The 22,002-nt window shown below is 28.0% G+C and overlaps 1 protein-coding gene across 1 annotated transcript in view; it reads left to right on the top strand.

Moving 5' to 3' along the window:
* The window catches only part of LOC142329662 (sorbitol dehydrogenase-like), a 64,761-nt gene that overhangs the window by 29,368 nt on the left and 13,391 nt on the right, over nucleotides 1-22,002 (top strand). The window contains exons 2-6 of the mRNA XM_075374335.1: nucleotides 7,960-7,993; nucleotides 13,620-13,784; nucleotides 15,712-15,871; nucleotides 19,213-19,397; nucleotides 21,803-21,981. Of these exons, the coding sequence (XP_075230450.1) occupies nucleotides 7,960-7,993; nucleotides 13,620-13,784; nucleotides 15,712-15,871; nucleotides 19,213-19,397; nucleotides 21,803-21,981 (723 nt within the window). The remainder of the gene's footprint in view (nucleotides 1-7,959; nucleotides 7,994-13,619; nucleotides 13,785-15,711; nucleotides 15,872-19,212; nucleotides 19,398-21,802; nucleotides 21,982-22,002) is intronic.

Here is a 22,002-nt window from a genome sequence, read left to right as displayed (position 1 = left end):
GCCCAAAGGCTTCTTCTTCGTTTTCCTCAGTTTTATTGAATTAATCTCTAAAAAACTTGAGTATTTACCCTTCTATCATTCTATTTATCTTTCCTTACATTTCTTTACGTCATTTAATTTTTGTGTAATTTTGATTATTTTGAAAAAAAATTAAAAGTAACCATTTTTTATTTAAAATTAACTAGTTGTTAACCCAAAGGCTTAAAAATTTCAATGCACCCATCAACTACAATCTAAAGAATACATAAAAATGAAACAGAAGAAGACTTACCAGACAGTAATCTGTTCCTTTACCCTTCATAACTCATTGTTAAATACAACAATTAACCACATAATTGTCATTATTATTCACTATTAATGTCATTAATATTCAACAGGATTATAGTAGTCATGAAACTATTAAATGTTTAGATAGGCTAAAACAAACTAATCGGACATAAAGATTGATTTAGAAGTTATAAATATATATTTATTTAATAATTTAAAGTATATAACAAACTTTTGAGTACAAAAAGAAGTTATGTCACTTTATATGACAAAAAGGCATTATATGACAAACTTTTGAGTTTTGTACAATACGTTCTATTTTCTTTATGAATGTGGTGAAGGTATAATCCAAAGTTTAAGAATTTGTTACAGATGCTCTTTTATAAGAGTGATGCCACAATACAATTAACTACTTTGTTGTATTAATTTTAGCAAAGACCTTGTGAAATGTAGGTTAATAGTCAAGTAGGTAGTCAATAGTTTAGTAGGTTAATATATCAATGTATTGATGTCCAGTAATGTACAATTGAAGAAAAAATTAACATGAAGCCATTTCTTTTTTCGGTTTCCTAAAGATAATTAAATACTACCTTACTGGCAGTATAGTTTTTATTTTATAGTTAAATGTTCGTTTATTTTAAACAATGAATTTCAATTATTTAAGTACAAATGTTTTTTATACAGATAAATAGAAAATATACATAATACTTTCAACTGTTTATAATCGAAGTAGTTTTAACAACCATAATAAAATATATAAAACTTTTTTCCGTATAAATTATGTTGCCTCTGCTATTCCATTTCAACTTTATCATTAAATCGGTTTCTTTAATATATATATTTTTTTTGCTACTTTGAAATTTTATCTTGAACCTGATAAAACTTGACCTTGAGTTTTATAATTTTGTAATGCAAAACAAGTAACAATGAGTACCTCATTGATCGTATTTTTTCATCCATTTTTTAATAATAACGTAAATCAGTATTGTTTAATATGACTGATTGGCAAAATTAACTAGAGTAATCATTTGCACACATAGTACATTAAACATACATTTTAAAAAGAAGATGAAGTGAATTAAAGATGTATAAAAATAATTAAGAAAATTAAAATTATATATCTGATAATAACAGTAAAAATACAATAAAGTAATTATAACTGCAACAAATACACTGATAAATAACAGATACAACACAAAGATCCTTTTTGCAGACTTCCTGCCAGTTATCCTATTGCAAGTGCTTAAATGTCACATTGAAAACAAAAGTATTTACTAATGAATTTTTTCCAAACCAGTTGCAGATTTTTAATAATATTTCATTTACTACACTTTAAAGGAGAAGAAAGTTGACAGTTTGTAGATGAAGTTTCTCTGGTGATTCCTTAATAAGTTTTTTCTAGATAAAATAAGTATTTACTACAAAAAAAAATGCTTATTGTTATCTAAAATTATTGAGAGTTTCAATTGTAAAACATATTGTAATGAGATTCTGAAAAATTAGAATGTACTAAAATTCTTAAAAAAAGTAAAAATAAAATTGTAATGAATAATAATAATAATTAATAACAAAATAAACAATACTTACAATGCATTACAAACAATTACAGTAGTATGCAAATTAATCTGTACATGGGGAATTTTTTTTTTTTTTATGTTGTTGCTACACTGCTTGACCATAACCATTCTTTAAGTTTTCTATGTATTGTGAGGTTATTGTTCTTTGATTATTTAGCAATTGCAATGTTATAAATAGTGTTTTGTGAGTATGTTTCATTTTTATTACAAAATCATATTTTCATATTTTTTGTTCTGTCTTGAATATATAATGGGCATATCTCCAAAAAAATTGTTTGAAAATTGTTTCTCTTTCTGAATATGCCAGTGTGACACAGTGACAAATAGCTTCTGAGTGTGTTGTTGGACTAGCGACAATGAATGCTGTTTTAAAACAATTTAAAGAAACTGGTTCTTTTCACCTCATGGAAAGACAAATTTGGCTGTAAAAGAAAAACTATTTCACACAGGATCGGAAATTAGTGAAAAAACTAAATTGATCCAAAATTATTCGCTTTAGACTTAAGTTGAGCATTAACAGCCAATGTAACAAATTTACATGTGACAACTGTTAGATGCCGACTTCTTACAGCTGAACAGAAGCTTGTTGGCCAGCTAAAAAGCAGTTTTAACACCAACAATGTGTAAAAAGAGGTTTTTGTGGGCCAAAGCACATGCTAACTTACTAAAGAAAACTGGAAAAATATTATGTTTTTGACAAGTTACAGTTTTATGTTCAGGAGTAGAGGGTTCCAAAAGTTAGAAAAGCTCAGATAAAAACACATCACCAACTCATACCCAACAATCAGTTAAACATCCCTAGAAAAAAAATGTTTTGGGGTTGTTTCACATTTGAAGGTCCTTGTTCATTACTTCCAGTAGATGCATCTTGAAAAGTGATGGATATATCAAGATACTGGAAAGGGTTATTACACAACTTCAAAACACGTTCCCACAAGGCAACGAGGTGTTCTAATAAGATTTTGTTGCCATGTCATACTGCCAAAAAGTGAAAAAATCTTTTGGAGTATGAAACATTAAAGTGCTCCCATGACTAGCAACTACTCAGATTTAAACCCAATTGAAAATCTTGGGGCAATAAGCAAAAAACAACTCTCAAAAAAGAATTGTATCCCAAAAATTGATCTCATTAAAGCAATAATATTGGTTTCATTATGAAAAAAAAAAATGAGTACACTTGTTAAACTGATGTCAAAATAAGTATGTAAAGTGATTTAAAATAAAGGACATATTAATAATTACTAGATATTGTACAGGTATGACTTTTTTTTAAATAAAGTTTTTTATTAAATAAATTAAGTTTTTTAAATAAATGTGTTCGGTTTAATTTGCATGCAACTGTATATCTACCCATGTTTATAGAAAAATAAATAAAGAAGTTAAAATAATTGCTGACTAGTAACCACCTCATTTCTTTAGATTCATCTTCTTTTTTTTATAGACATTTAGGTTTATTTTCTTTTCCTATTTCCTACAAACTTTATAAAATGAAATAAATTTAAAAATATAAATAAAAACTACTTATAAAATTTATTATAATGAATTATCTTTCAATTTTTATATTTTGGAGTCACAAAAAATAATACAACCACTTAGGGGTTATTCAGCCTTGTCCTGTTACTTGCGCTAACTGGTGCCCCCTCCCCCCCAAAAAATCAGCTTCTGATCACATAATAACCCTTAACTTAGCATTGAACTCAAAAACTAAAAATTCAAGGAAGAACTGAAAAAATAATTTTTTACTGTGTTTCTTTGCAGTCTGATGAATTATGTTTTTATTTTTTTATTTTTTTTTTTGATTTTACTTTAAACATTTTAAAAAATAACTGTTAGTTTTAACTCTGAAGGAATCATGTTCCTTGGCAAATTGTATGATTGTTTAATGTTCAACTAGAAAATAAATTAAGATGAATATCTCAAATAGAAACTTAACTCAGTACATAAAAATTAAATTTATTGTTCTGTATTAAATTGAAAATGTTAATTTTAAAAATTACAATTTTCATAAAACTACAGAACACTAGTTTTCTTTCCTTAATTCACTATTTTCAGGGTTCCTCTCATTTGTATCATCAATATTAAATTACAAAATGATTAATCAAATCAATTTATGTAAATTACCAGTATATAATGTAACTAATTTTAAGAAATTTCAATATGTAGAATCCTGGCACCAGTCCATGATAAAATATAACTTACTAATAATTTTAACTTTATAATTCTTTGAATTAGCTCTTTATTTTAGTAAGAAACTCACATTTATTCATTCTTTAGAGAATTTAGTTCAACCAAAAAACACCAAATTATTTTAATAAATTAAATAAATAAATGTATCTTTTAAACAAATCACCAAAAAGAAAAACATGTTCTTAGTTTCTCTTCTAATTTAAAATGTTGAAGTTTACACCAAACTAAAACTAATCATGTATTCAATATCTCAACATTTTCTAATTTATCATCAATTTCAAAAAACTAAAGTTGGAAGAACTGATTTTTTTCAAATATATATGGATAGGGCAATAAAATACATTATTTTTTTGTAAGTTGATAAAGGCAATAATAGGATATCAAATTTTCAGTACTATCTTAGAGTTGTAAAACTATACAGTACAAAAAAAAAAACAGTATTTTTATTTAAATATCCAAACAATGCTTTCAGTATTTTAGTATTTTGATAATATTAATGTAAGAATGAATGTTATAGTGAAAACTTTTATTACTATACAGGAAGACATTCACCTGTTTCATGTGCATTGGTCCAGCAAATATATCAACAAACTGCTCTAACACACAATAGCTACTGAATCTTAGATGATTTCAGTTAATATTTGCTAATGTTGTAATTGTTAAGGGCAAAATCAGCGATATTTAAATTTGACTTATTTAGATTTTACTAGTAATCAGAATTATTAATACTACTTACTTATTCCCTGTAAAACGAATGAGTTAATTTTAAAGATATTTCATTAAATGAAAATTGATTTGATTTTTTTTTTTGACATTATACTCAAAATACTTTTTATAAATTATGTAAATTGCTATTCCCCATGATTCTTCTTGAGATTCACTACAGAAACTTGAAGCTTGTGCATAGGAATATGAAATGTAATTTCTGTTGTGAATGAAATATGCCACACCTGACCGGGATTCAAACCCAGGATCTCCATATGAAAGGCCAAGATGCTACCACTCGCACCATGGAGTCTGGCAACACTTGAACACAATTATTAGAAATCACTATTATTCAAAGCCTTAGCAGTGTGTAATGAGAAACAAAAAATACTTACTGTGTCCTGCTAGCTCAGTAGTGCAAACTGCTTACAAAGAATATAATATTATACTAGAGGTGAAAAAAGAAAAAGAAATATTTTTTTTAGCTTTTTTGAGAAGTAATTGGAACTAAATTTATTACGAATATTTTTAGAAATCATATCCATACCCAGGATTGTGTAGTCTTTGAAAGTATCAAACTGAAATAGAAATTATTCTGATAGACTCCCAATGGAGAAAATCATAACTATATGCTGTAAATTTGTAAATATTTAAACTTAATTGCACTACTTGAGATGAAGTTTCTTTTTTACACCATCAATTTTTTCCTCATTGCAATGTAATATTTTGAAAACTTGTGGGGGATCTTTTTGTGAATCTACTTCAGTATTGAAGTTGTTTAGATGTATTGTTTGAGATGGTTTACAAATTTTTGAAATTTTTTTACTCAGTTTAAGCGTACACCTAACTAGATGTATTTACTGCCAAATTAATACAATATGTATTTCTGTAAACACTTTTTTTTAAAGAATACCTTTGTAATCTCTGAAAATTGGAAAGGTGAAGAGTAAGGAGATCCATTAATCTTTAAAAAGGTTAACTGCAGAATTTTATTTATTAATAATTTTGGACTTTATATGTTAATAGGAAAGCCGCTAATAATAATGTCTGCTATAGCAAGATGGAACTAATCTCACTCTTTCAGTTGAACAATTATTTATCTGCACAATCATATTCTATGGGACTTTTCAGATAATAAAATTCTAATTTATTTTTATATGGAATACAGTAACAAATTATTTTTTTAGTATATAATTAGGTTCAATAAGAGGTCAAGCCATTCTTTATTATTATAAAAGCAAGCTCCCATTATCAGTTACTGTATATATGTATATTTATGTTTCTGAGTGATATTTGCCCTTGTTGACATATCACACTTTTGATAATCATGTTCTTGACATACAGATTTGCTCACTTACAGGTCACAGATTTCATGATAATAAAATTATCTTTATTGACACGCTTGATTAGGAATTTAGTAGGCTGAATATCATAAAATATTTGTAAATTATTTATTTTTATAATCCAAATTATAACGTAATTTAATTTGAGAACCTTATTTCATAGTGTTTTTAAGGAGTGTTTTTTCACAGTAAAACCTAAAATGTAATTTTATCTACCATCATATATCTACTAAAAAGTATGTTTTTATGTTTTGTCAAACTGGTCAACATATTTATTTCAAATTTTCTACGTTTATTTATTTCATAGCCTAATCCTTGCAGACCAAGTACCTCTTCAACACTCTTTACATTCTTTGCTATTTTTTACTACAAAAAAGTTCCACAGTGTGTTATTTAATGTAACCTGTACATCTTGAATTTTCTCTACCTCTCTTTTCTTCAACTGATTTTTGAAAGTTATAAAAGGAGTCAGTCATTTTTATGATTTGTCAACATGTCCCATTTAATTCATTCTGTGCTTTAATTAAATCACTATCAGAGATTATATTTTATATGTGAAATGTATTCCTGTTTTACATTTCGCCTTATTTTCAATTCTTAAGCTTTTTATCATGAAGGTAATATATTATTTTCAAAATATTTCTTTGAAACACCTACAACAAGATTATTTATTATTTTTCTAACACGTTAATGCTTTAATGGCTACAAAGTAATTCTGAGGGAATAATAAATATTAACTGGTAAATTTTTTTGGCTTATGAATATTATAATTGGTAAATAATACTATGAATATGCTGAATACACAAAAATTATCAGGTGATATTTTTGTAGCATGTTTCTTTCAACAGTATAAAAAAGAAATTATTTTAGGCGATGTTAGATACTTTTACAGCTGAAGTATTCTCCTGTTAGCTGCCTCCATTAATATTTCATTGGAATTGTCTACATAGTGAAAAAAATTATGCTTACAGAAGGCAATTGGTGCTTCTTATATCATAATATAGCTGTCATAATATAACAGAAACGGGGGCAAATTGAAAATTGTGAATAACAGAACAGTTTTTGTTACATCTTGAACAAAATTAATTAATCCTGGAGTCTGGATCTATGGCCTGACCATCTAGTTGATCTTCATAGTTTATCTCTACCACAAACTTCTTATTCTCATACTTATCTCTTAATCCCTCTTCAGTTTGTATTTTATCAATTCATCTAATTTTCATTTCAAAGGTTTCTGCTTTTCACGTGACTCACGTTTTACTATAAAGTATTGCATTCTACATAAATATACATATATGTTTTTTAAGTCTTTCTGATTCTTAGATTTATATTAGATAGTAAGTTTTCCTTTTAAACAAACCTCCCTTTGGTTTTAGCAAACTACTCAATCTGCCATATTGACAGTATGAAATTGATGCCCAGTTATAATCACTGTCCTTTTTTTAATCATGAGAGATAAATTTTGCAAATGTAAAAAATGACAATTCAACTGGAATTCAAACCCAGAATTCTCTGGAGGAAATCAAAATCACTTCCATCTCACAACAAGTTAATATCTCTGTAAATTTTTTTATTGTTTTAATGTAAATTAACAGCGTTAAGTAACACATCAAAATATTTCTCTAGAATAAATCATTTACAAGTTCAGAAAAGAAAATTCTGTATATCATTTAATCATTTATGCACAATGCACTATTAAAACGTATCTTTTTTTTCACAAGTACCAAATTTTTTTGTACAAATCTCTGTTAAATTATACTAGATTATAATTTTAATTGATGTTGTAAAAGTTTATGGTACTGGTACGACACTTATCATTTACTTTTCTTTTTTACTTGATCTAATTATAATATTCTATTTTTAATTATTTATGTTAACAGGAGAACAAAAAAGTTCCAGAACCAAAAGACAATGGTAAGTTTTTAATAACTTAACACCTTTTTAACGCTATTAAACATTTATCTGTTTTAAATTTTAGATACTGTATTAAATACTATTTATATAAATGTATTCTTTTTTTTATTACAATATAAAGTTTTTATTTTTTTTTTAATTTGAAAATGATACAACATTTATTTTCTTTATACTCATTGTAATAGGGTAATAGAATAATTCTGTAACTAAATAGTAGAATGTTTTTTTATAATTGTTTATTATTTTTTTTTTTTTTTTAATTTGGATGGATTATTTATGACTACTATAAAATAATTACATTAATAACTATAATAATTTAAAAAGCAAAAATACTTTTAATTAGAAATGTGTTTTTACATTTTACTAAATATTTGGTTAATATTTATTGTTCATCTTTAGAATCAAATATTGCATTTTATTTAAAGTTTAAAGTTGTTGATTAATTTTGTTCTAAATTTACTTTCAAAAATTTTATGAGCTTTGTTTTCCTTTATTCTGTGTAGCAGTAGTTTTCTTTTTCCTCCTAACAAACTCCAGAATACGAGCATGATCTTCGGTAGTAATATTTTTTATTCTGAATTTATATGAGTATGCAGTTGTTCCATTAATATCTAATGAAATTTTAAGCGATACAGACTATCTAAATGGCACTTTCTATATTTAATGTTTTTATGATGTTGGCGAACATAATTTAGAATTGTGAGATCATTGTTTTTCTCTTTAAAAACCTAAACTGCTATTATTTATTTCCAGTTACGATCTGTATGTAATATATTTATAGTTATACTTCATATAATTGTGCTTGATATAGAGACAGCAGTAGTGATAAGAGTAAAGAAGGCATTTTTCTGGAGTTGCATCATTCATATTAACAAAACTAAACAAAGAAAAAATTCACTATTTTTGTCCATAAATCTGGCTAAATCTTATTAACAAATTAGTTTAGAATACTAAGGAAACATGATTTGAAATTTTGTTATTAGTCATTTTTCTTATTATTTTTTTTAATATGATAGAAATGATTTGTGGACATATTTTAATGGGAATATAAAACAAATAATGGTATGGGAAAATTCACATTTCATTGTCAGGAACTGAAAATGCGACCAGTCAGTTCAGAGTCTGAATGCTAATCACTACACCAATTAGCCAGTATTAATGAATTAATATAACTGACAATGTAATCTAATGTCATATGAAATCACTTTTGTTTGCAACATTAAAAAAGATGCAGTTTTGAAGTAAAAATTTTGGAGTAAGATTTCTTTCATTCAAGTAAACACACAATTCTCTTACTGACTAAATTACTTACCTGATCGGGTAAGTTAGAAAATTCTTAGAGAAATGTGTAAAGTAACTCATATTTTATATGTTAAGTTTATTATATACTATACTTTATTGGTCTGTTTATGTCCTATGTAATTTGGATACCATTTTTTTTTTTTTTTTTTTTTTTTTTTTTTATTAATTTAATATATTTTTGAAAATTTTTCAAATATATATACACATGTATTAGAATTTTGCATACATAGATATGTTATTTAAAAACTGATGTTTCTAGTTGCAACAGGAACATAAAAAATTGATGTAGTATGTAAATCATTTTTTTTTTTTATTACTTATACATTTTTCAACAACTTTTTTTTTGTCTATCAAGTTGTTTATTTTTTTTTAAACTCTCACAATCAGATATACTGAGATTTATAGTGTTCATTTTTGTTTTAAAGAATGGATAATATACATGTTAATGATGCAATCTACTAATCAATTTCTTCTTATTAAACCTGAAGTCAGTTATGTGGTATCAGAACATCAAGATCTTTATCTTATTAATTTTTCAGAGTTTTCTTTTACACCTTCACTTTTTAAACAAAAAAAATTATTTATTTTAATTTTAAAAATGCTTTATGAATTTAATTTTTAAGAAGTCACAAAATTTAGATAAGAAGACATATTTTGACACTTTAATCTTTCACCCAAAAAAATATTTTCAAAATTAAATAATAAAAGTCAGTTAACCCTATTATCAGAAACTTATATTTAGATAGCTTAAGTCTGACATCTTTGTTATAATGCATTCAATGATAGGAATATGATAACCTTTCACTAATGAATAGGAAAAGGAAAAGAAAATCTTAAGGTCACTGCTTCTCTATGTTTTAAAATAACGATAACAGCAATGTGAGTGATATTGTTTTTTTATTTTTTATGATGTGTTAATTATTTTTGCAATAAAAAGGAATTAATAGATCAACAAACCATAAATTAAAAATATAAATTTATTAACAAATTTAAATGATGTATTTTAAAATAACACAAATCAACAATAGTTTTATACACGTAAATTATTATGTATAAATTTATTATCACTTTAAGAATAAAAGGTTTGTAAATAAATTGATGAGACTTATAAGTGCATTTTAATACATTAGTGAATAATTTAAAATATCCAATTCTTATTTTTAATTTTTGCAAACAGTCCTGTAATTTTTATCAAAGTTTACATTAATGTAGGTAGAATAATTAATGGTGTCAATCAACAAAAGCATGAACTTCCATTTATATTTAAAAATTAACACTCTGCTGTCTTCAGTCCTGTTTTAAAAAAAATAATAATATACATGTTAAATGATGCAGTTTTCTAATCAGTTTCTGCTTATAAACCCTGAAGTATGTTATACGGTATCAAAACATCAGATAAGATGAAAATAGAAATTACTTTTTAATATATTAGGAGTTGGAATAGTTTCTTATGCTTTTTCCCTTTCTACTTAATCCAGCAATATTTTGAAAAAATCAGGTGTTTTCGTCCCACTACTCATCAGTCCAGCTCTGTGAATTGTATAACATCAACAAAGTACTGAAGAATTAGTAATGTATAGAGATATCCAATGATTAATACTTCTCACCTTATTAGAACAGTAGGTTTTTACACACCAACATTGTGCATATAACTCAGAAAGAAAAAAATCCAAATGCCCTTGCTCAAATTTTGTTGGTAAGCAAGTATCTGTGCTCAGTCAAGTTACTTCAATGTGTAAAAATAAAAATAGCAGGTATCCAGAAATATCTTTTATGGTAATGCTGCTGCTACTGCATACTGATTATTACAAATATTTTAGGTTTAATGATTAAAAATAGTAATTAATAAAATGTTTATTTCATGATATTTTTAACAAATTTGTCTTCTGTATAATTTTCAATGTTGCTATATTTAAACACAACTATCTGCCAGAGATAAAACATGCAGACTCACAAATCCTTTTCAATACACCAACACAATCAAACAAACATGTGGTAAACATTGAAGTAGATGTAGTGTTTGGTATTTTATAAGCCAAATGAAAGTACAAATCTGAACCCAACCTGTACCCTTTCAATATTTATATTCTATTTTATTACATTCTATTACATATAACTGGCGCCAGTTGAGGAATTACGATAGAAACTTTTATTGGTCTACTTGCTTTCTACAAATTGATAAGTTACTACAGTCTTACAAGTACTTTGAACGATAAACAACAAATAACAACTTCATTTAGTATAATTATATACTTATAAAAAAGCTAATTGATAAGTTACTGTAGTCTTACAAGTGCTTTGAACAATAAACAACAAATAACAACTTCATTCATTATAATTATATACTTATATTTTATAAGTATATTTTAATTGAAATTAATATTTAGCGATTAATTTTTTTTTTTTTTTAATTTTAATTTTATGTAAACATATATTTTATAGTAAAATGTATGGTGACAGGTAACTTTTTGTAAGCATTATACTGTTCTTACCTTTTATTGCATTAGATTTGATGTTATCATTTTAATACACAATAATTATAAGTAATACACATATTTACAATCAGAAAGATAAAATGTGTTTAAACACCAAATACTTACAGTATCAGTAAATTATACTCAAGAGTGTTTATTGATAACATCTTTTGAAAACAATCTTTCACAAAATAAATCCTATGTGGAAGCACTTTACCAAATAAACAGGAATGATTAAGAACAACTTCTGTAAAAATTAAAATTATCTAACAGCAAATATTGAGGACAATGTCATTGTGGACAATTATCTTGTACTAGAATCAAAGTTATAACAAAAAAATTGAAATCTAAACAACATATGTAATATACAAAAAGCTCTGACATATATGTAGTACAAAATGGCACAGCATACAGTATTTCTCCATTACATGAGCTTATAAAATGGTATGTAGATTAACAAAACTAAACAATTGTACATTCAAATTCTTATAAAACTTAAAATACAAGTGTCTTTTTAAATAAAATTTATTTAAACTTTTAAAATACATACTGGTGAAAAAATTTCCTATTTTATAGTATTCTTTTGAATATAAATTATTGTAGAACCTTTAGTATAGTTAACTTAATACAAATAGGTTTTTGTTAATTTGTGATACTTGAAGGGGTTAATACTATATACTTAACTCACACCACAGATGGCCTAATTCAAAATGTATGTGTTCTTTCTAATTTCTACATATGCAAAATGTGCTAATTATGTTGCTATCATAACCCTGTGTAAACTTATCACAAAAACATAGTAGACAATTAAAATACATAATATAAACATTCTAACACAAACTACTAACAAATGAACAGAATGCATCTTTTATCACTATGTAAAATACAGACTTGCAAAATTTCCAAACAAATTACATCATCTACTACACACACCAAGTACAATGAAATATTTAATACTTTTTTTTTAAACTCATCCTCTTACTTGTAGACAAGACATATTACAAAAAATGCAGAACAGAATCAAAAACCCAGAAAACCTACTTAGTGACCGAAGCACACAACACTAATACTTGCTTAATAAAAATTGTTAATGTTTTCAGAAAAAAGATATAACTTTTGTTGAGTAAGTGTTTCAAGAAAAACAAAAAATCAACTTACATTCACACTTATGTACTCGTTCATTCACTTACACACTAACAGAGATAATTCAGCACAAGCATACTAATTAAATTGTAATGACTTTTCTAAATGATACACACAACAAATGAAATGCACATTCATCTGCAGATAAAATGAACATGCAAAAGCTTTATACTTATGCAGAATCAATCTTTGCATATCACCTCTCATAGAAACAACATAAATTTATTGATAATAACTACACCACAAAAATGTTATTCAAAACCAACCTTCGTAAGCACTGTGAAATTTATTACTCTACATTCCACTATACTCTACTTAACTGTATATTAAAGGGTTTTCTAATAACTTCAAGATGGAAGTTGTTAAAAGTAACAGTTCCTAATGACACCAGAAATCTCTGAGATCAAGCTGAATAAAAACTCCAAAAAAATAGTCTTTTAATAAAACCATTTTCTCATATTTAGAGAGTTATTTTTCATTACTTTTATAAAGTTGGATGGATGTTGTCATTATGATCAAGAAAATTTTTGAAATTGTAATTTAAAAATTATTAAAACAAAATCACTTTATTAGTATTGAAAAATCCTCTGGAAGAATAGTTACCATGTAATATGAAAGTCAGTTGTTTATAATTTTTAATAAAGTGTTTATCATATTTTGTCATGTAATTCTACGTTTCTATTTAATTATTATTTATTTTTTTATAGAGGTGTTAGTAAGAATGGCGTGTGTTGGTATATGTGGCTCTGATGTACATTATTATGTTCATGGACGAATAGCAGATTTTATTGTAGATTCACCAATGGTTGTTGGACATGAATCAAGTGGTGTAGTTGTGAAGGTTGGAAAAGATGTTACAAATTTAAAGCAAGGCAAGTATTTTTAAACATATTTTAACAATATTAAAGTTGGATCATAAAATTAGTAATGGTTGTTAAGCACAATGCATCATAACATAAAAAGATAAAGATCAGCACCTGTATTAGTATAAAAAAAATCTGATAAGAACAACATGTGACTTCCTTGTACACCTATTAAATTACATTTACATATTTCTTTAAAATGAAAACTACATAAAGTTTACTACGTAAAAGTTTTTTTTACAATGAGAGGTTAATAATTATTAATAAATCAATATATTAAATTTAAAAAAAAAGTTAAAAAAAGGAGATGAAGTCTGATTAGAACCAATGTGTCTTCCCTAAGATCAAGTATTTCATTAATTAAAATTTTATTTGGCTATAACTTTGGAACCAGTGAAAATAAGTACCATTTATGATATATCATTGTAAACCTCTAAATGAGGGCTTATTACTGCAGTTAAGAAAAGTTCAAAATTCAAATATTTTTAGATTTTGGGCTTTTTTGGACTCTTGGTTCAGTCAACTGTAATCAAAAGAGGAGATGCACAACTAGATGTTACAACAGTCCTAAATCCAAAATGTCATCATCCTACAGCTAATCGTTTTTGAGTTATGTGTGACACATAGGTACACACATTATGCCGAAACTAGTCAAAATTGATTCGGGATGGTCAAAAAGGGTATTTTTGGTTGAAACCTGAAAACTGAAATTTTTTGCAATCACAATACTTCCTTTACTTTGTACAAGCAAGTAAAAATAAATTAATTTAAAATTACTTACAAACGTTTTGCTTAAGTATTAATAGGATGAAGAAATCAAATTATATTTTATCACGGTTCAAAAATTATCTTATTGAGTTCGAATTTTGTAATTACGTTTACAGGGATATAACTGTAATCTTATAGAAAGTATAATTTTAATGGTAATACATATTACATTCATTTAAAATACCTACAACCACCTCTTAGATATCATCTGAGCTCAAGATAAGGGTTGATAAGGGTTAATATTGGATTCATAACATAAAATATGTTAGATGATTAAATCTTAAAAGAAAATTTTCTGTTTTAACCTGTTATTGATGTGGACTTTTAATCAAATATCCTAATATGTATAAACCATATACGAGTATAAGCATATGACCTCTCTGTGACTTTGAGTGAAATATTTTTAGATTCAGTTAATCATGACGTCCTTCGTTTTGTGGGATATTTATAAAAATTCCTTACTGCAAAAATTGTAATGAGATTAATCTAATACTGATTTAGGTATTGGTTTCTCAATATTTTTCTCACATTGTTATGCAGATAAAATAATTGCGAAGTAGAGAATTCAAGTGTATAGCTCTTTGATTATCACATTTGACTTGTTTAAATGGGTATTATTGATATTGTAATCTTGCTAGAAGTAATATCAGTAGTAAAAACAATTAAAGAATATTTCGTAATACATGATTGCAAAATAAGAGTTTACAGTTTTGAATGAAAATGAGTTGCAAATGAGTATGGTCAATACTTTTATATTATTTAATGAATCTTCCACTTGTAGCCTTTCATTTGGGCAGGTAGTAGATAATGCATAAATCAAAAGCACATACTTCTACATGCCACAAGAAGATATATATTTGTGTTGCTTCTACAGTGCTCATTATAGTAAACAGAATTAAAATATTGTGCAAACAGAATTAAAATACCGTATCCAATTAGTTGAAATAAATATACAATAAGAAAGTGCTATTTACAGGTTGGAAATGGAAAAATAATTTTGTAAACAATATAACAAACTTCAATTTTTATTATTAAACTGTTGTGCATAGATTAATAATAATTTAAAGTAAATTTACACACAATTATAATTATTATTTTAGTTTAGATTGTAATTTTTTGTAATAATCCTTAGATAGTTTATTTATTAATTTTTTTTTTGTTTTTCTAGGAGACAGAGTGGCCATAGAACCAGGTGTTTCATGTAGAACATGCACATTCTGTAAGGAAGGGAGCTATAATCTATGTATAAACATGAAATTCTGTGCAACACCACCAATTGATGGGAATCTTTGTCGTTATTACACACATGCTGCTGATTTTTGTCATAAGTAAGTTAGTTTACTAGAATAAAATATATTAATATACACTTGTTCAAATAAAACAATTTAGATTATTAAAATAAAAGCAAATAATTTGAATATGTTATTAATTATATATTTGTTTTTTTTTCTTAATTAAATTATCAGACATCAACTACCAAAGTCATTATTCCTTGTCAGTTCTTAAAATAAAACTATAACTATAAAATAATACATTATTGATAAGGGTGTAAAGAAGCCCTATTAGCTTGAAAGGACAGCACCAGAAGAAAATATAAAATCACAAAAATCATACACATACAAACACTTTCGTGTATATGTCTGATATTAAAAACTTACCAATACATATTTTAAGAAAAACACTTAGTCCTTGATAAACGCTCCACAACTGCATGAGATGTAAAAGGTGCCATTCAGTACAAAACAGACATAAAAACAAAATAAATAAATAAATTTTCTCTCTGACAATAGAAGCTTATATCCAGAAGAGATACATTCTAAAATTAAATTTAGAAACTATAGAAAAGATCCACTGCATAAAGCAAAGACAGTAGGGCTCTTACTCATGACTTTTCGGTTGAGAACCTAAAGCTAGACCTTTCAGCCATATCAACGATATCATTGATTGCTCGTTGCAATCTGTTCCAGACCATTGCAGTTTTCGTGCTGGCATAGAAGATCGTCAGATCGTTGACATACATACATTTACCAATGTCCATTGGTATTGTTTGTAGAACCCTGTAGACGGCAATTGTAAACATGGTATTGCTGAGGGGTTATTCCTATAAAATTCCATTTTGTAATTGCCTACTTATTGAGTAGGTGTTGCCGACGTGTAATTTTATAGTTCGCTAGGTTAAACAGCTAGTGATAATCATGGGGAAATTTCCAATTAGGTCCCATTCATGCATTTGTTTTAAGATTCCATACCTCCAGATCATGTCAAATATTAAGGCGAATATATTGATGTTTGCCGATAACATTAAGATATATGGCAATAAGAATAATGTTGCAGAGTCAAAATTATTGCAACAGGATATTGACTAGGTAAATGATCAATCGTCAATAGAATGCCATTGAACCTCCATAAAACAGTTGTTGTAACATTTTCAAGAAAGACGAATGTACATTATGGCTGAAATATAGCTGGTGATAACATCAGGGGAGAGACCAGCATGCGTAATGTAGGAGTGCTTTTGATTCAAAAGTGTTGTTTAGTGATCACATTGATTGTATTGTTTCAAAGGTCAGAAGAAATTTGGGGTTGCTCTATGGGATGGAAGAAGATTTCATAGAGCAGATACAATATTAAACCTGTATAAAACTTCTGTTAAACCCCTACCCAAATATTGTTTCATGATATGGAATTACAATCGGGACTATACTAATGATAAGGTAGAAGCAGTCCAGAAAAGGTTGTTGTCAGCCTTTTGCTAACAAAATTTGTACAGTGGTCTGTCATACAAGGATGATTGTCAGGATTTGAACATTTTAACACTGGAAAAGAAAGAGCAATATATGATACAATGTTTTATATAAGGCTCTTAATGGACAAATTGATATTGACCTATCGAAAATAGGAATTCGAATCCCAGATGTGAATGTGAGAAGGGACTGGTTTGTTCACAAAGATACTGGTCAATTGAGACCACTAGATAGATGTTTTTGAGTTTTTAACTACTTATGGAGAGGAAATGATGTATTTGGTTCAAAACCTAATGAGTTGTGGAGGATTATACTTGAAGAATGCATCGAAATTGGAAAATCAAGTTGCATGGATAACTGGATAAGCAGCGACAAGTGTAGCAAGTTTACTTTTGACAGGCTGTAGCATCATTGGTTACAGGTTTTATATTAATAGGGTTTTTAAAAAAATTAATTTTATTGTTAAATCTTTCTTCTGAGAAGTTTTAATTTTCTGTTATAGATTATAGTTTTCCCTTTCCCGATAGATCAAGTGTATTACATTTAAAGTTTTAAATGCACTTGCTTGCACATTAGAATAGGTCATTCTCACTTCCCTGTTTAGAGTAGGGCTCTTTTCATGGAGGTTGGAAATGGCTGTAAGGGATATGAGGAGGCCATCCAAAAAGAAAAAAAAGATTATTATTATTATTACATATTATTGTATTATTTAATTAATTAAATTTGTAATTTAATTTATATATGATGAAAGATAAATAATAGATGCAAATGAAAATCTAACTTTATTTGCATGATGTTCAATGAAAAATATAATTTGTTGCAAATATTGTACTTAAAAAAATGAAAGCCAAAATGGTTAAAAAAGTAACAATTAATTTATAATATAATTAATACAGAAAATATTCTGTAAATGTTTATAGGATTTTCTCATTCATCTACATGTTAACGAGATGTATATAAATCCATTGTGATAACAATGTGACTAATAGTAGAACAATATTACTTACTGATAGTATTGCATCAACTGTTTCAATATCTATAATAAATTTGCAATATTCCATTATTAATAAATTAATAAAATGATGTTGTTAATAAAATATACAAATATATTTCATTTACTCATTGTTTACTACTTACCACTTACTAGTAGGAATTGATTAATTTACTGATATTAAGTAATGGTATTAGTTAACTGTAGTATCATCAGAATGAAGCAGTAATTACTGTAGTTGCAATTTTTATTTATCAGTTTTTCTGCAATATAATACTTGTATTAATTTTTTATTTAATTAGATAACCTCCTTGAGATAATGATAGTGTCTCAACCTTTTGTTTAAATTTTTTTTGAATTCAAATCCCAATCAGGCTTGGTTTTTTCTCATCCTACTAAATTTTTCTCCCTATATTCCCACATTCAAACTTAAAATAGAATGCTACAGCTACAATCTAAGACAGAATTTTGCGTAAGAATGGAATAAATGTTGTCAAAACTTTTTTTGAGAATGTACAAATTACTTCAATATGAAGATTAAGTATTTAGAAGTTAACAGGGTCAAAAGTAAATATTATAAATTTATCATACCATGTTTTGACTGGTTTGTATTAACTTTGAAGACAGATAGTACATAAACTTGATTTGTGAAATAACAGTTGATGCTAAACACTTGTATCTACATCATACACATGGAATGCAGGATTAAAGATGTATGAAAAACCTTTTGCTGTTTCATTCATGATTTAAAATTGAAGTATCAACACCTAGGAAAAAGCAATTGCGGTGAGGCCTGAACAATAGACAACTTATTTCTTAAAGTAATAAGATAGGCCGTGTAGTTATTAAATTTTTAATAAGTTAACATATTTGGAATGTACAAGGATAATTTCAAAAAAGGTAAATTAATTTTTGTTTCCTCCTTTTTGCATAGGTTACCAGATCATGTCACTCTTGAGGAAGCAGCCTTGCTGGAGCCTCTGTCTGTTGGAATGCATGCTTGCCGCAGAGCTGGAGTGCATATAGGAACTACAGTCCTCATACTTGGTGCAGGTCCAATCGGATTAGTTACACTCATTACAGCAAAAGCTATGGGTGCAAATAAAATTATAATCACTGGTAAAGTTTTCAATGTTTACTATATTTAATGCAATAATAAGTAGTATGAAATCCAAAGTTAGTAATATAGAAAATTGTATTTTCTTCTATTGTTTTATTATTTCCCCCACTAATAAAACAAAGAACAGCAAAAATATGTTGATAATTCATCAAGCATCTAAAATTAAAAAATTAACATTTTGGTACATTATTTCAGTAGTCATCTTGACATACTTTAGATATTGTTGGAAATGAGAAAGACAATTAAGGAGGGTAGGTCACTGGTTGGTTTGCTTGCCATTTCTCCTGCCCCCACCCCATTCAATTGCCCTAAAGTATAAGACTGAATGTCTTTGCCACAAACAGCCACTGAGCCTTGAAACAGTTTAGCGACCAGTGTCCTAAATAACTTTTAGAGTCTACCTAATAATGTGAGCGGACCACCAGCTTACGTGTCCCAACTGCTCACTTGTCATATATTTACTAAAATGGGTAGGCACACCACAACAGCTACTAAAAATATATATGACATCCATAAATAAAAATTCATTTAGTCGAGACAGCAATTCACTGCAAAGCCCAGGTCGCTGAATGCCAGCAAGTACCTGTCCACCACATTAAAGTGCTTGGAGCCTTAATTGGCTGGTGGTCAGCCATATATTTCTAGGTTAGCTTCTGACAGCAGTGCGGTAGGGGTCTTCCCTTAGGTAAAATACTGATGTCAGTTGAACATAGCAACCTCATCAAGAAACTCCCACACAGTCCAACAATGTGGCTCTCGCCACATTGACTCGCCGTTTGTGAGCGGCCAATTTTCCCCTTGACCTCTAAGTTCCAGGGTTACCCAGTCTCTGGCACCCCCAAGAGCAGGGCAGTCAAACATCAGGTGTTAATTTGACTGGACCTCCCAGCAGACACACAGCTCATCATCTGCCAGGCAGAACCGAAACAGATATTGGTTCAAATTAACATGGTTGGTGAGCACCTGGGCACCAACCCAGTTCAGTTGCCCTTAAATACGAACTCAAGGCATACCATCCCCCCCAGATCCCATATAAACTTGTACAGGGATCTTTCCTTAGTTGTGATGTCCCATTCCAGCTGCCATGCTTTCATTGCAAGGCTCTGAAGCTTCTTCCATAGGTGGGAGATGGGCAACTGAGCAAAATTTACAACAATTTTTTTATATGGTGCATTGTGATCACCATTCTGCTCCAGTACTGGCCCGGCTCAAAACCATATATATCTTGGGAGGCCGAGATATTTGGGATGTGCAATTTCCACATGGCTGCCTCAACTTTCACCACTAAATCGATTGGGAGAGCCTTTCCCAATACAGTGGTTGCCTTGTAGGAGTTGTTTTAAAAACACCAGAGCATACAATTAAGGCTCTGCATTGGGCGCTCCTTAAATTTTGAACAAGTGCTCTATTAATTTCCAACCTAGGCGCCCAAACAGGCGCCATGTAAGAGATCATGCTTTTGAAGACACCTTGGTACACCATGTACATTTGACAGCCAGACAACCCATAGTCCTTCCGAGCAATCCTCCTAAGTCTGTGTATCACTGAAACGGCGTCCGCCGCTACTTGCCTAATGTGGTTGCTAAACAGCAACTTCTCATCAAACAAAACACCTAGGTACTTATGAACTCTCACTCGGCTGATTACACAGCCTTTATACTTAATGTGGTGGTTTCGACTGTACAATAATTTGTCTGCACCCTTGAGAAGCATAACCTTCGTCTTGGGTACAGAAATCTTTAAATTTTGAATGTCCATTCAGCCCTCCGCAGTTGACAAGGCCGCTTGCACTCGATCTTCTAGCTGCGGTTGTGAATTACCATGAACTAATTAAACAATACTAATTACCATGAACTAATTAAACATAACAAATTAAACAATTAATTAAGACGAACTAATTTTTAGAACAAATTAAGGAGGGTAGAGTAAAACCTTTAAATGTGGTCTAGCAATACTAGAAGATTATTATTTTAAACTAACAGGTTGTAAAATAATACAGGCACTTTAAGAGAAAGAACATTTTTTGCAATTATAATAAAGAAATATTATTTCTTTACATAATTTTTTTAACTGCTTAAATAATTTGATGATTTTACAAACAATAGATGTAATATACAGTTACACCTGGGTTATGATTGCTGTAGCACCTTTATTGATTCAATAAATCAACTGATTAGCATGTTTAAGTGAAAGCATTCCCACTCAGATGTTTTAAAACATTGGGATCATGTGATCTGCTAAACTGTTATGGAAATATAGTTGCAATAACACAGTAGTTCTTATCACACCAAACCAGGATAGCAATGATTTGTTTTAAATAAGACTTCCAGAATGTTATTTCTCTCAATTAATTTATAAAAATAACTGAATAACTGCTTTTTATAAAAAAAATTGTTTCTTTCAGATATTGTAGATCACAGACTAAAAGTAGCAAAAGAACTTGGTGCAGATTTTGTTGTTAAAGTTAATCCAGAAGATAATGAAAAAGTATTGGCACAAAGGATTCATGATTTACTTGGTGGTTTACCTGAAGTAACAATTGATTGCAGTGGCTTTCAAGCAACAATTCGACTTGGACTTGAGGTAATAAAAGATAATTAAATC

Source organism: Lycorma delicatula, chromosome 1 (assembly GCF_047948215.1).
Source record: "Lycorma delicatula isolate Av1 chromosome 1, ASM4794821v1, whole genome shotgun sequence".
Taxonomy (NCBI): Eukaryota; Metazoa; Arthropoda; class Insecta; order Hemiptera; family Fulgoridae; genus Lycorma; species Lycorma delicatula.
Note: the sequence above shows the minus strand (reverse complement) of the source record. Positions and strands in the feature narration are given on the sequence as shown.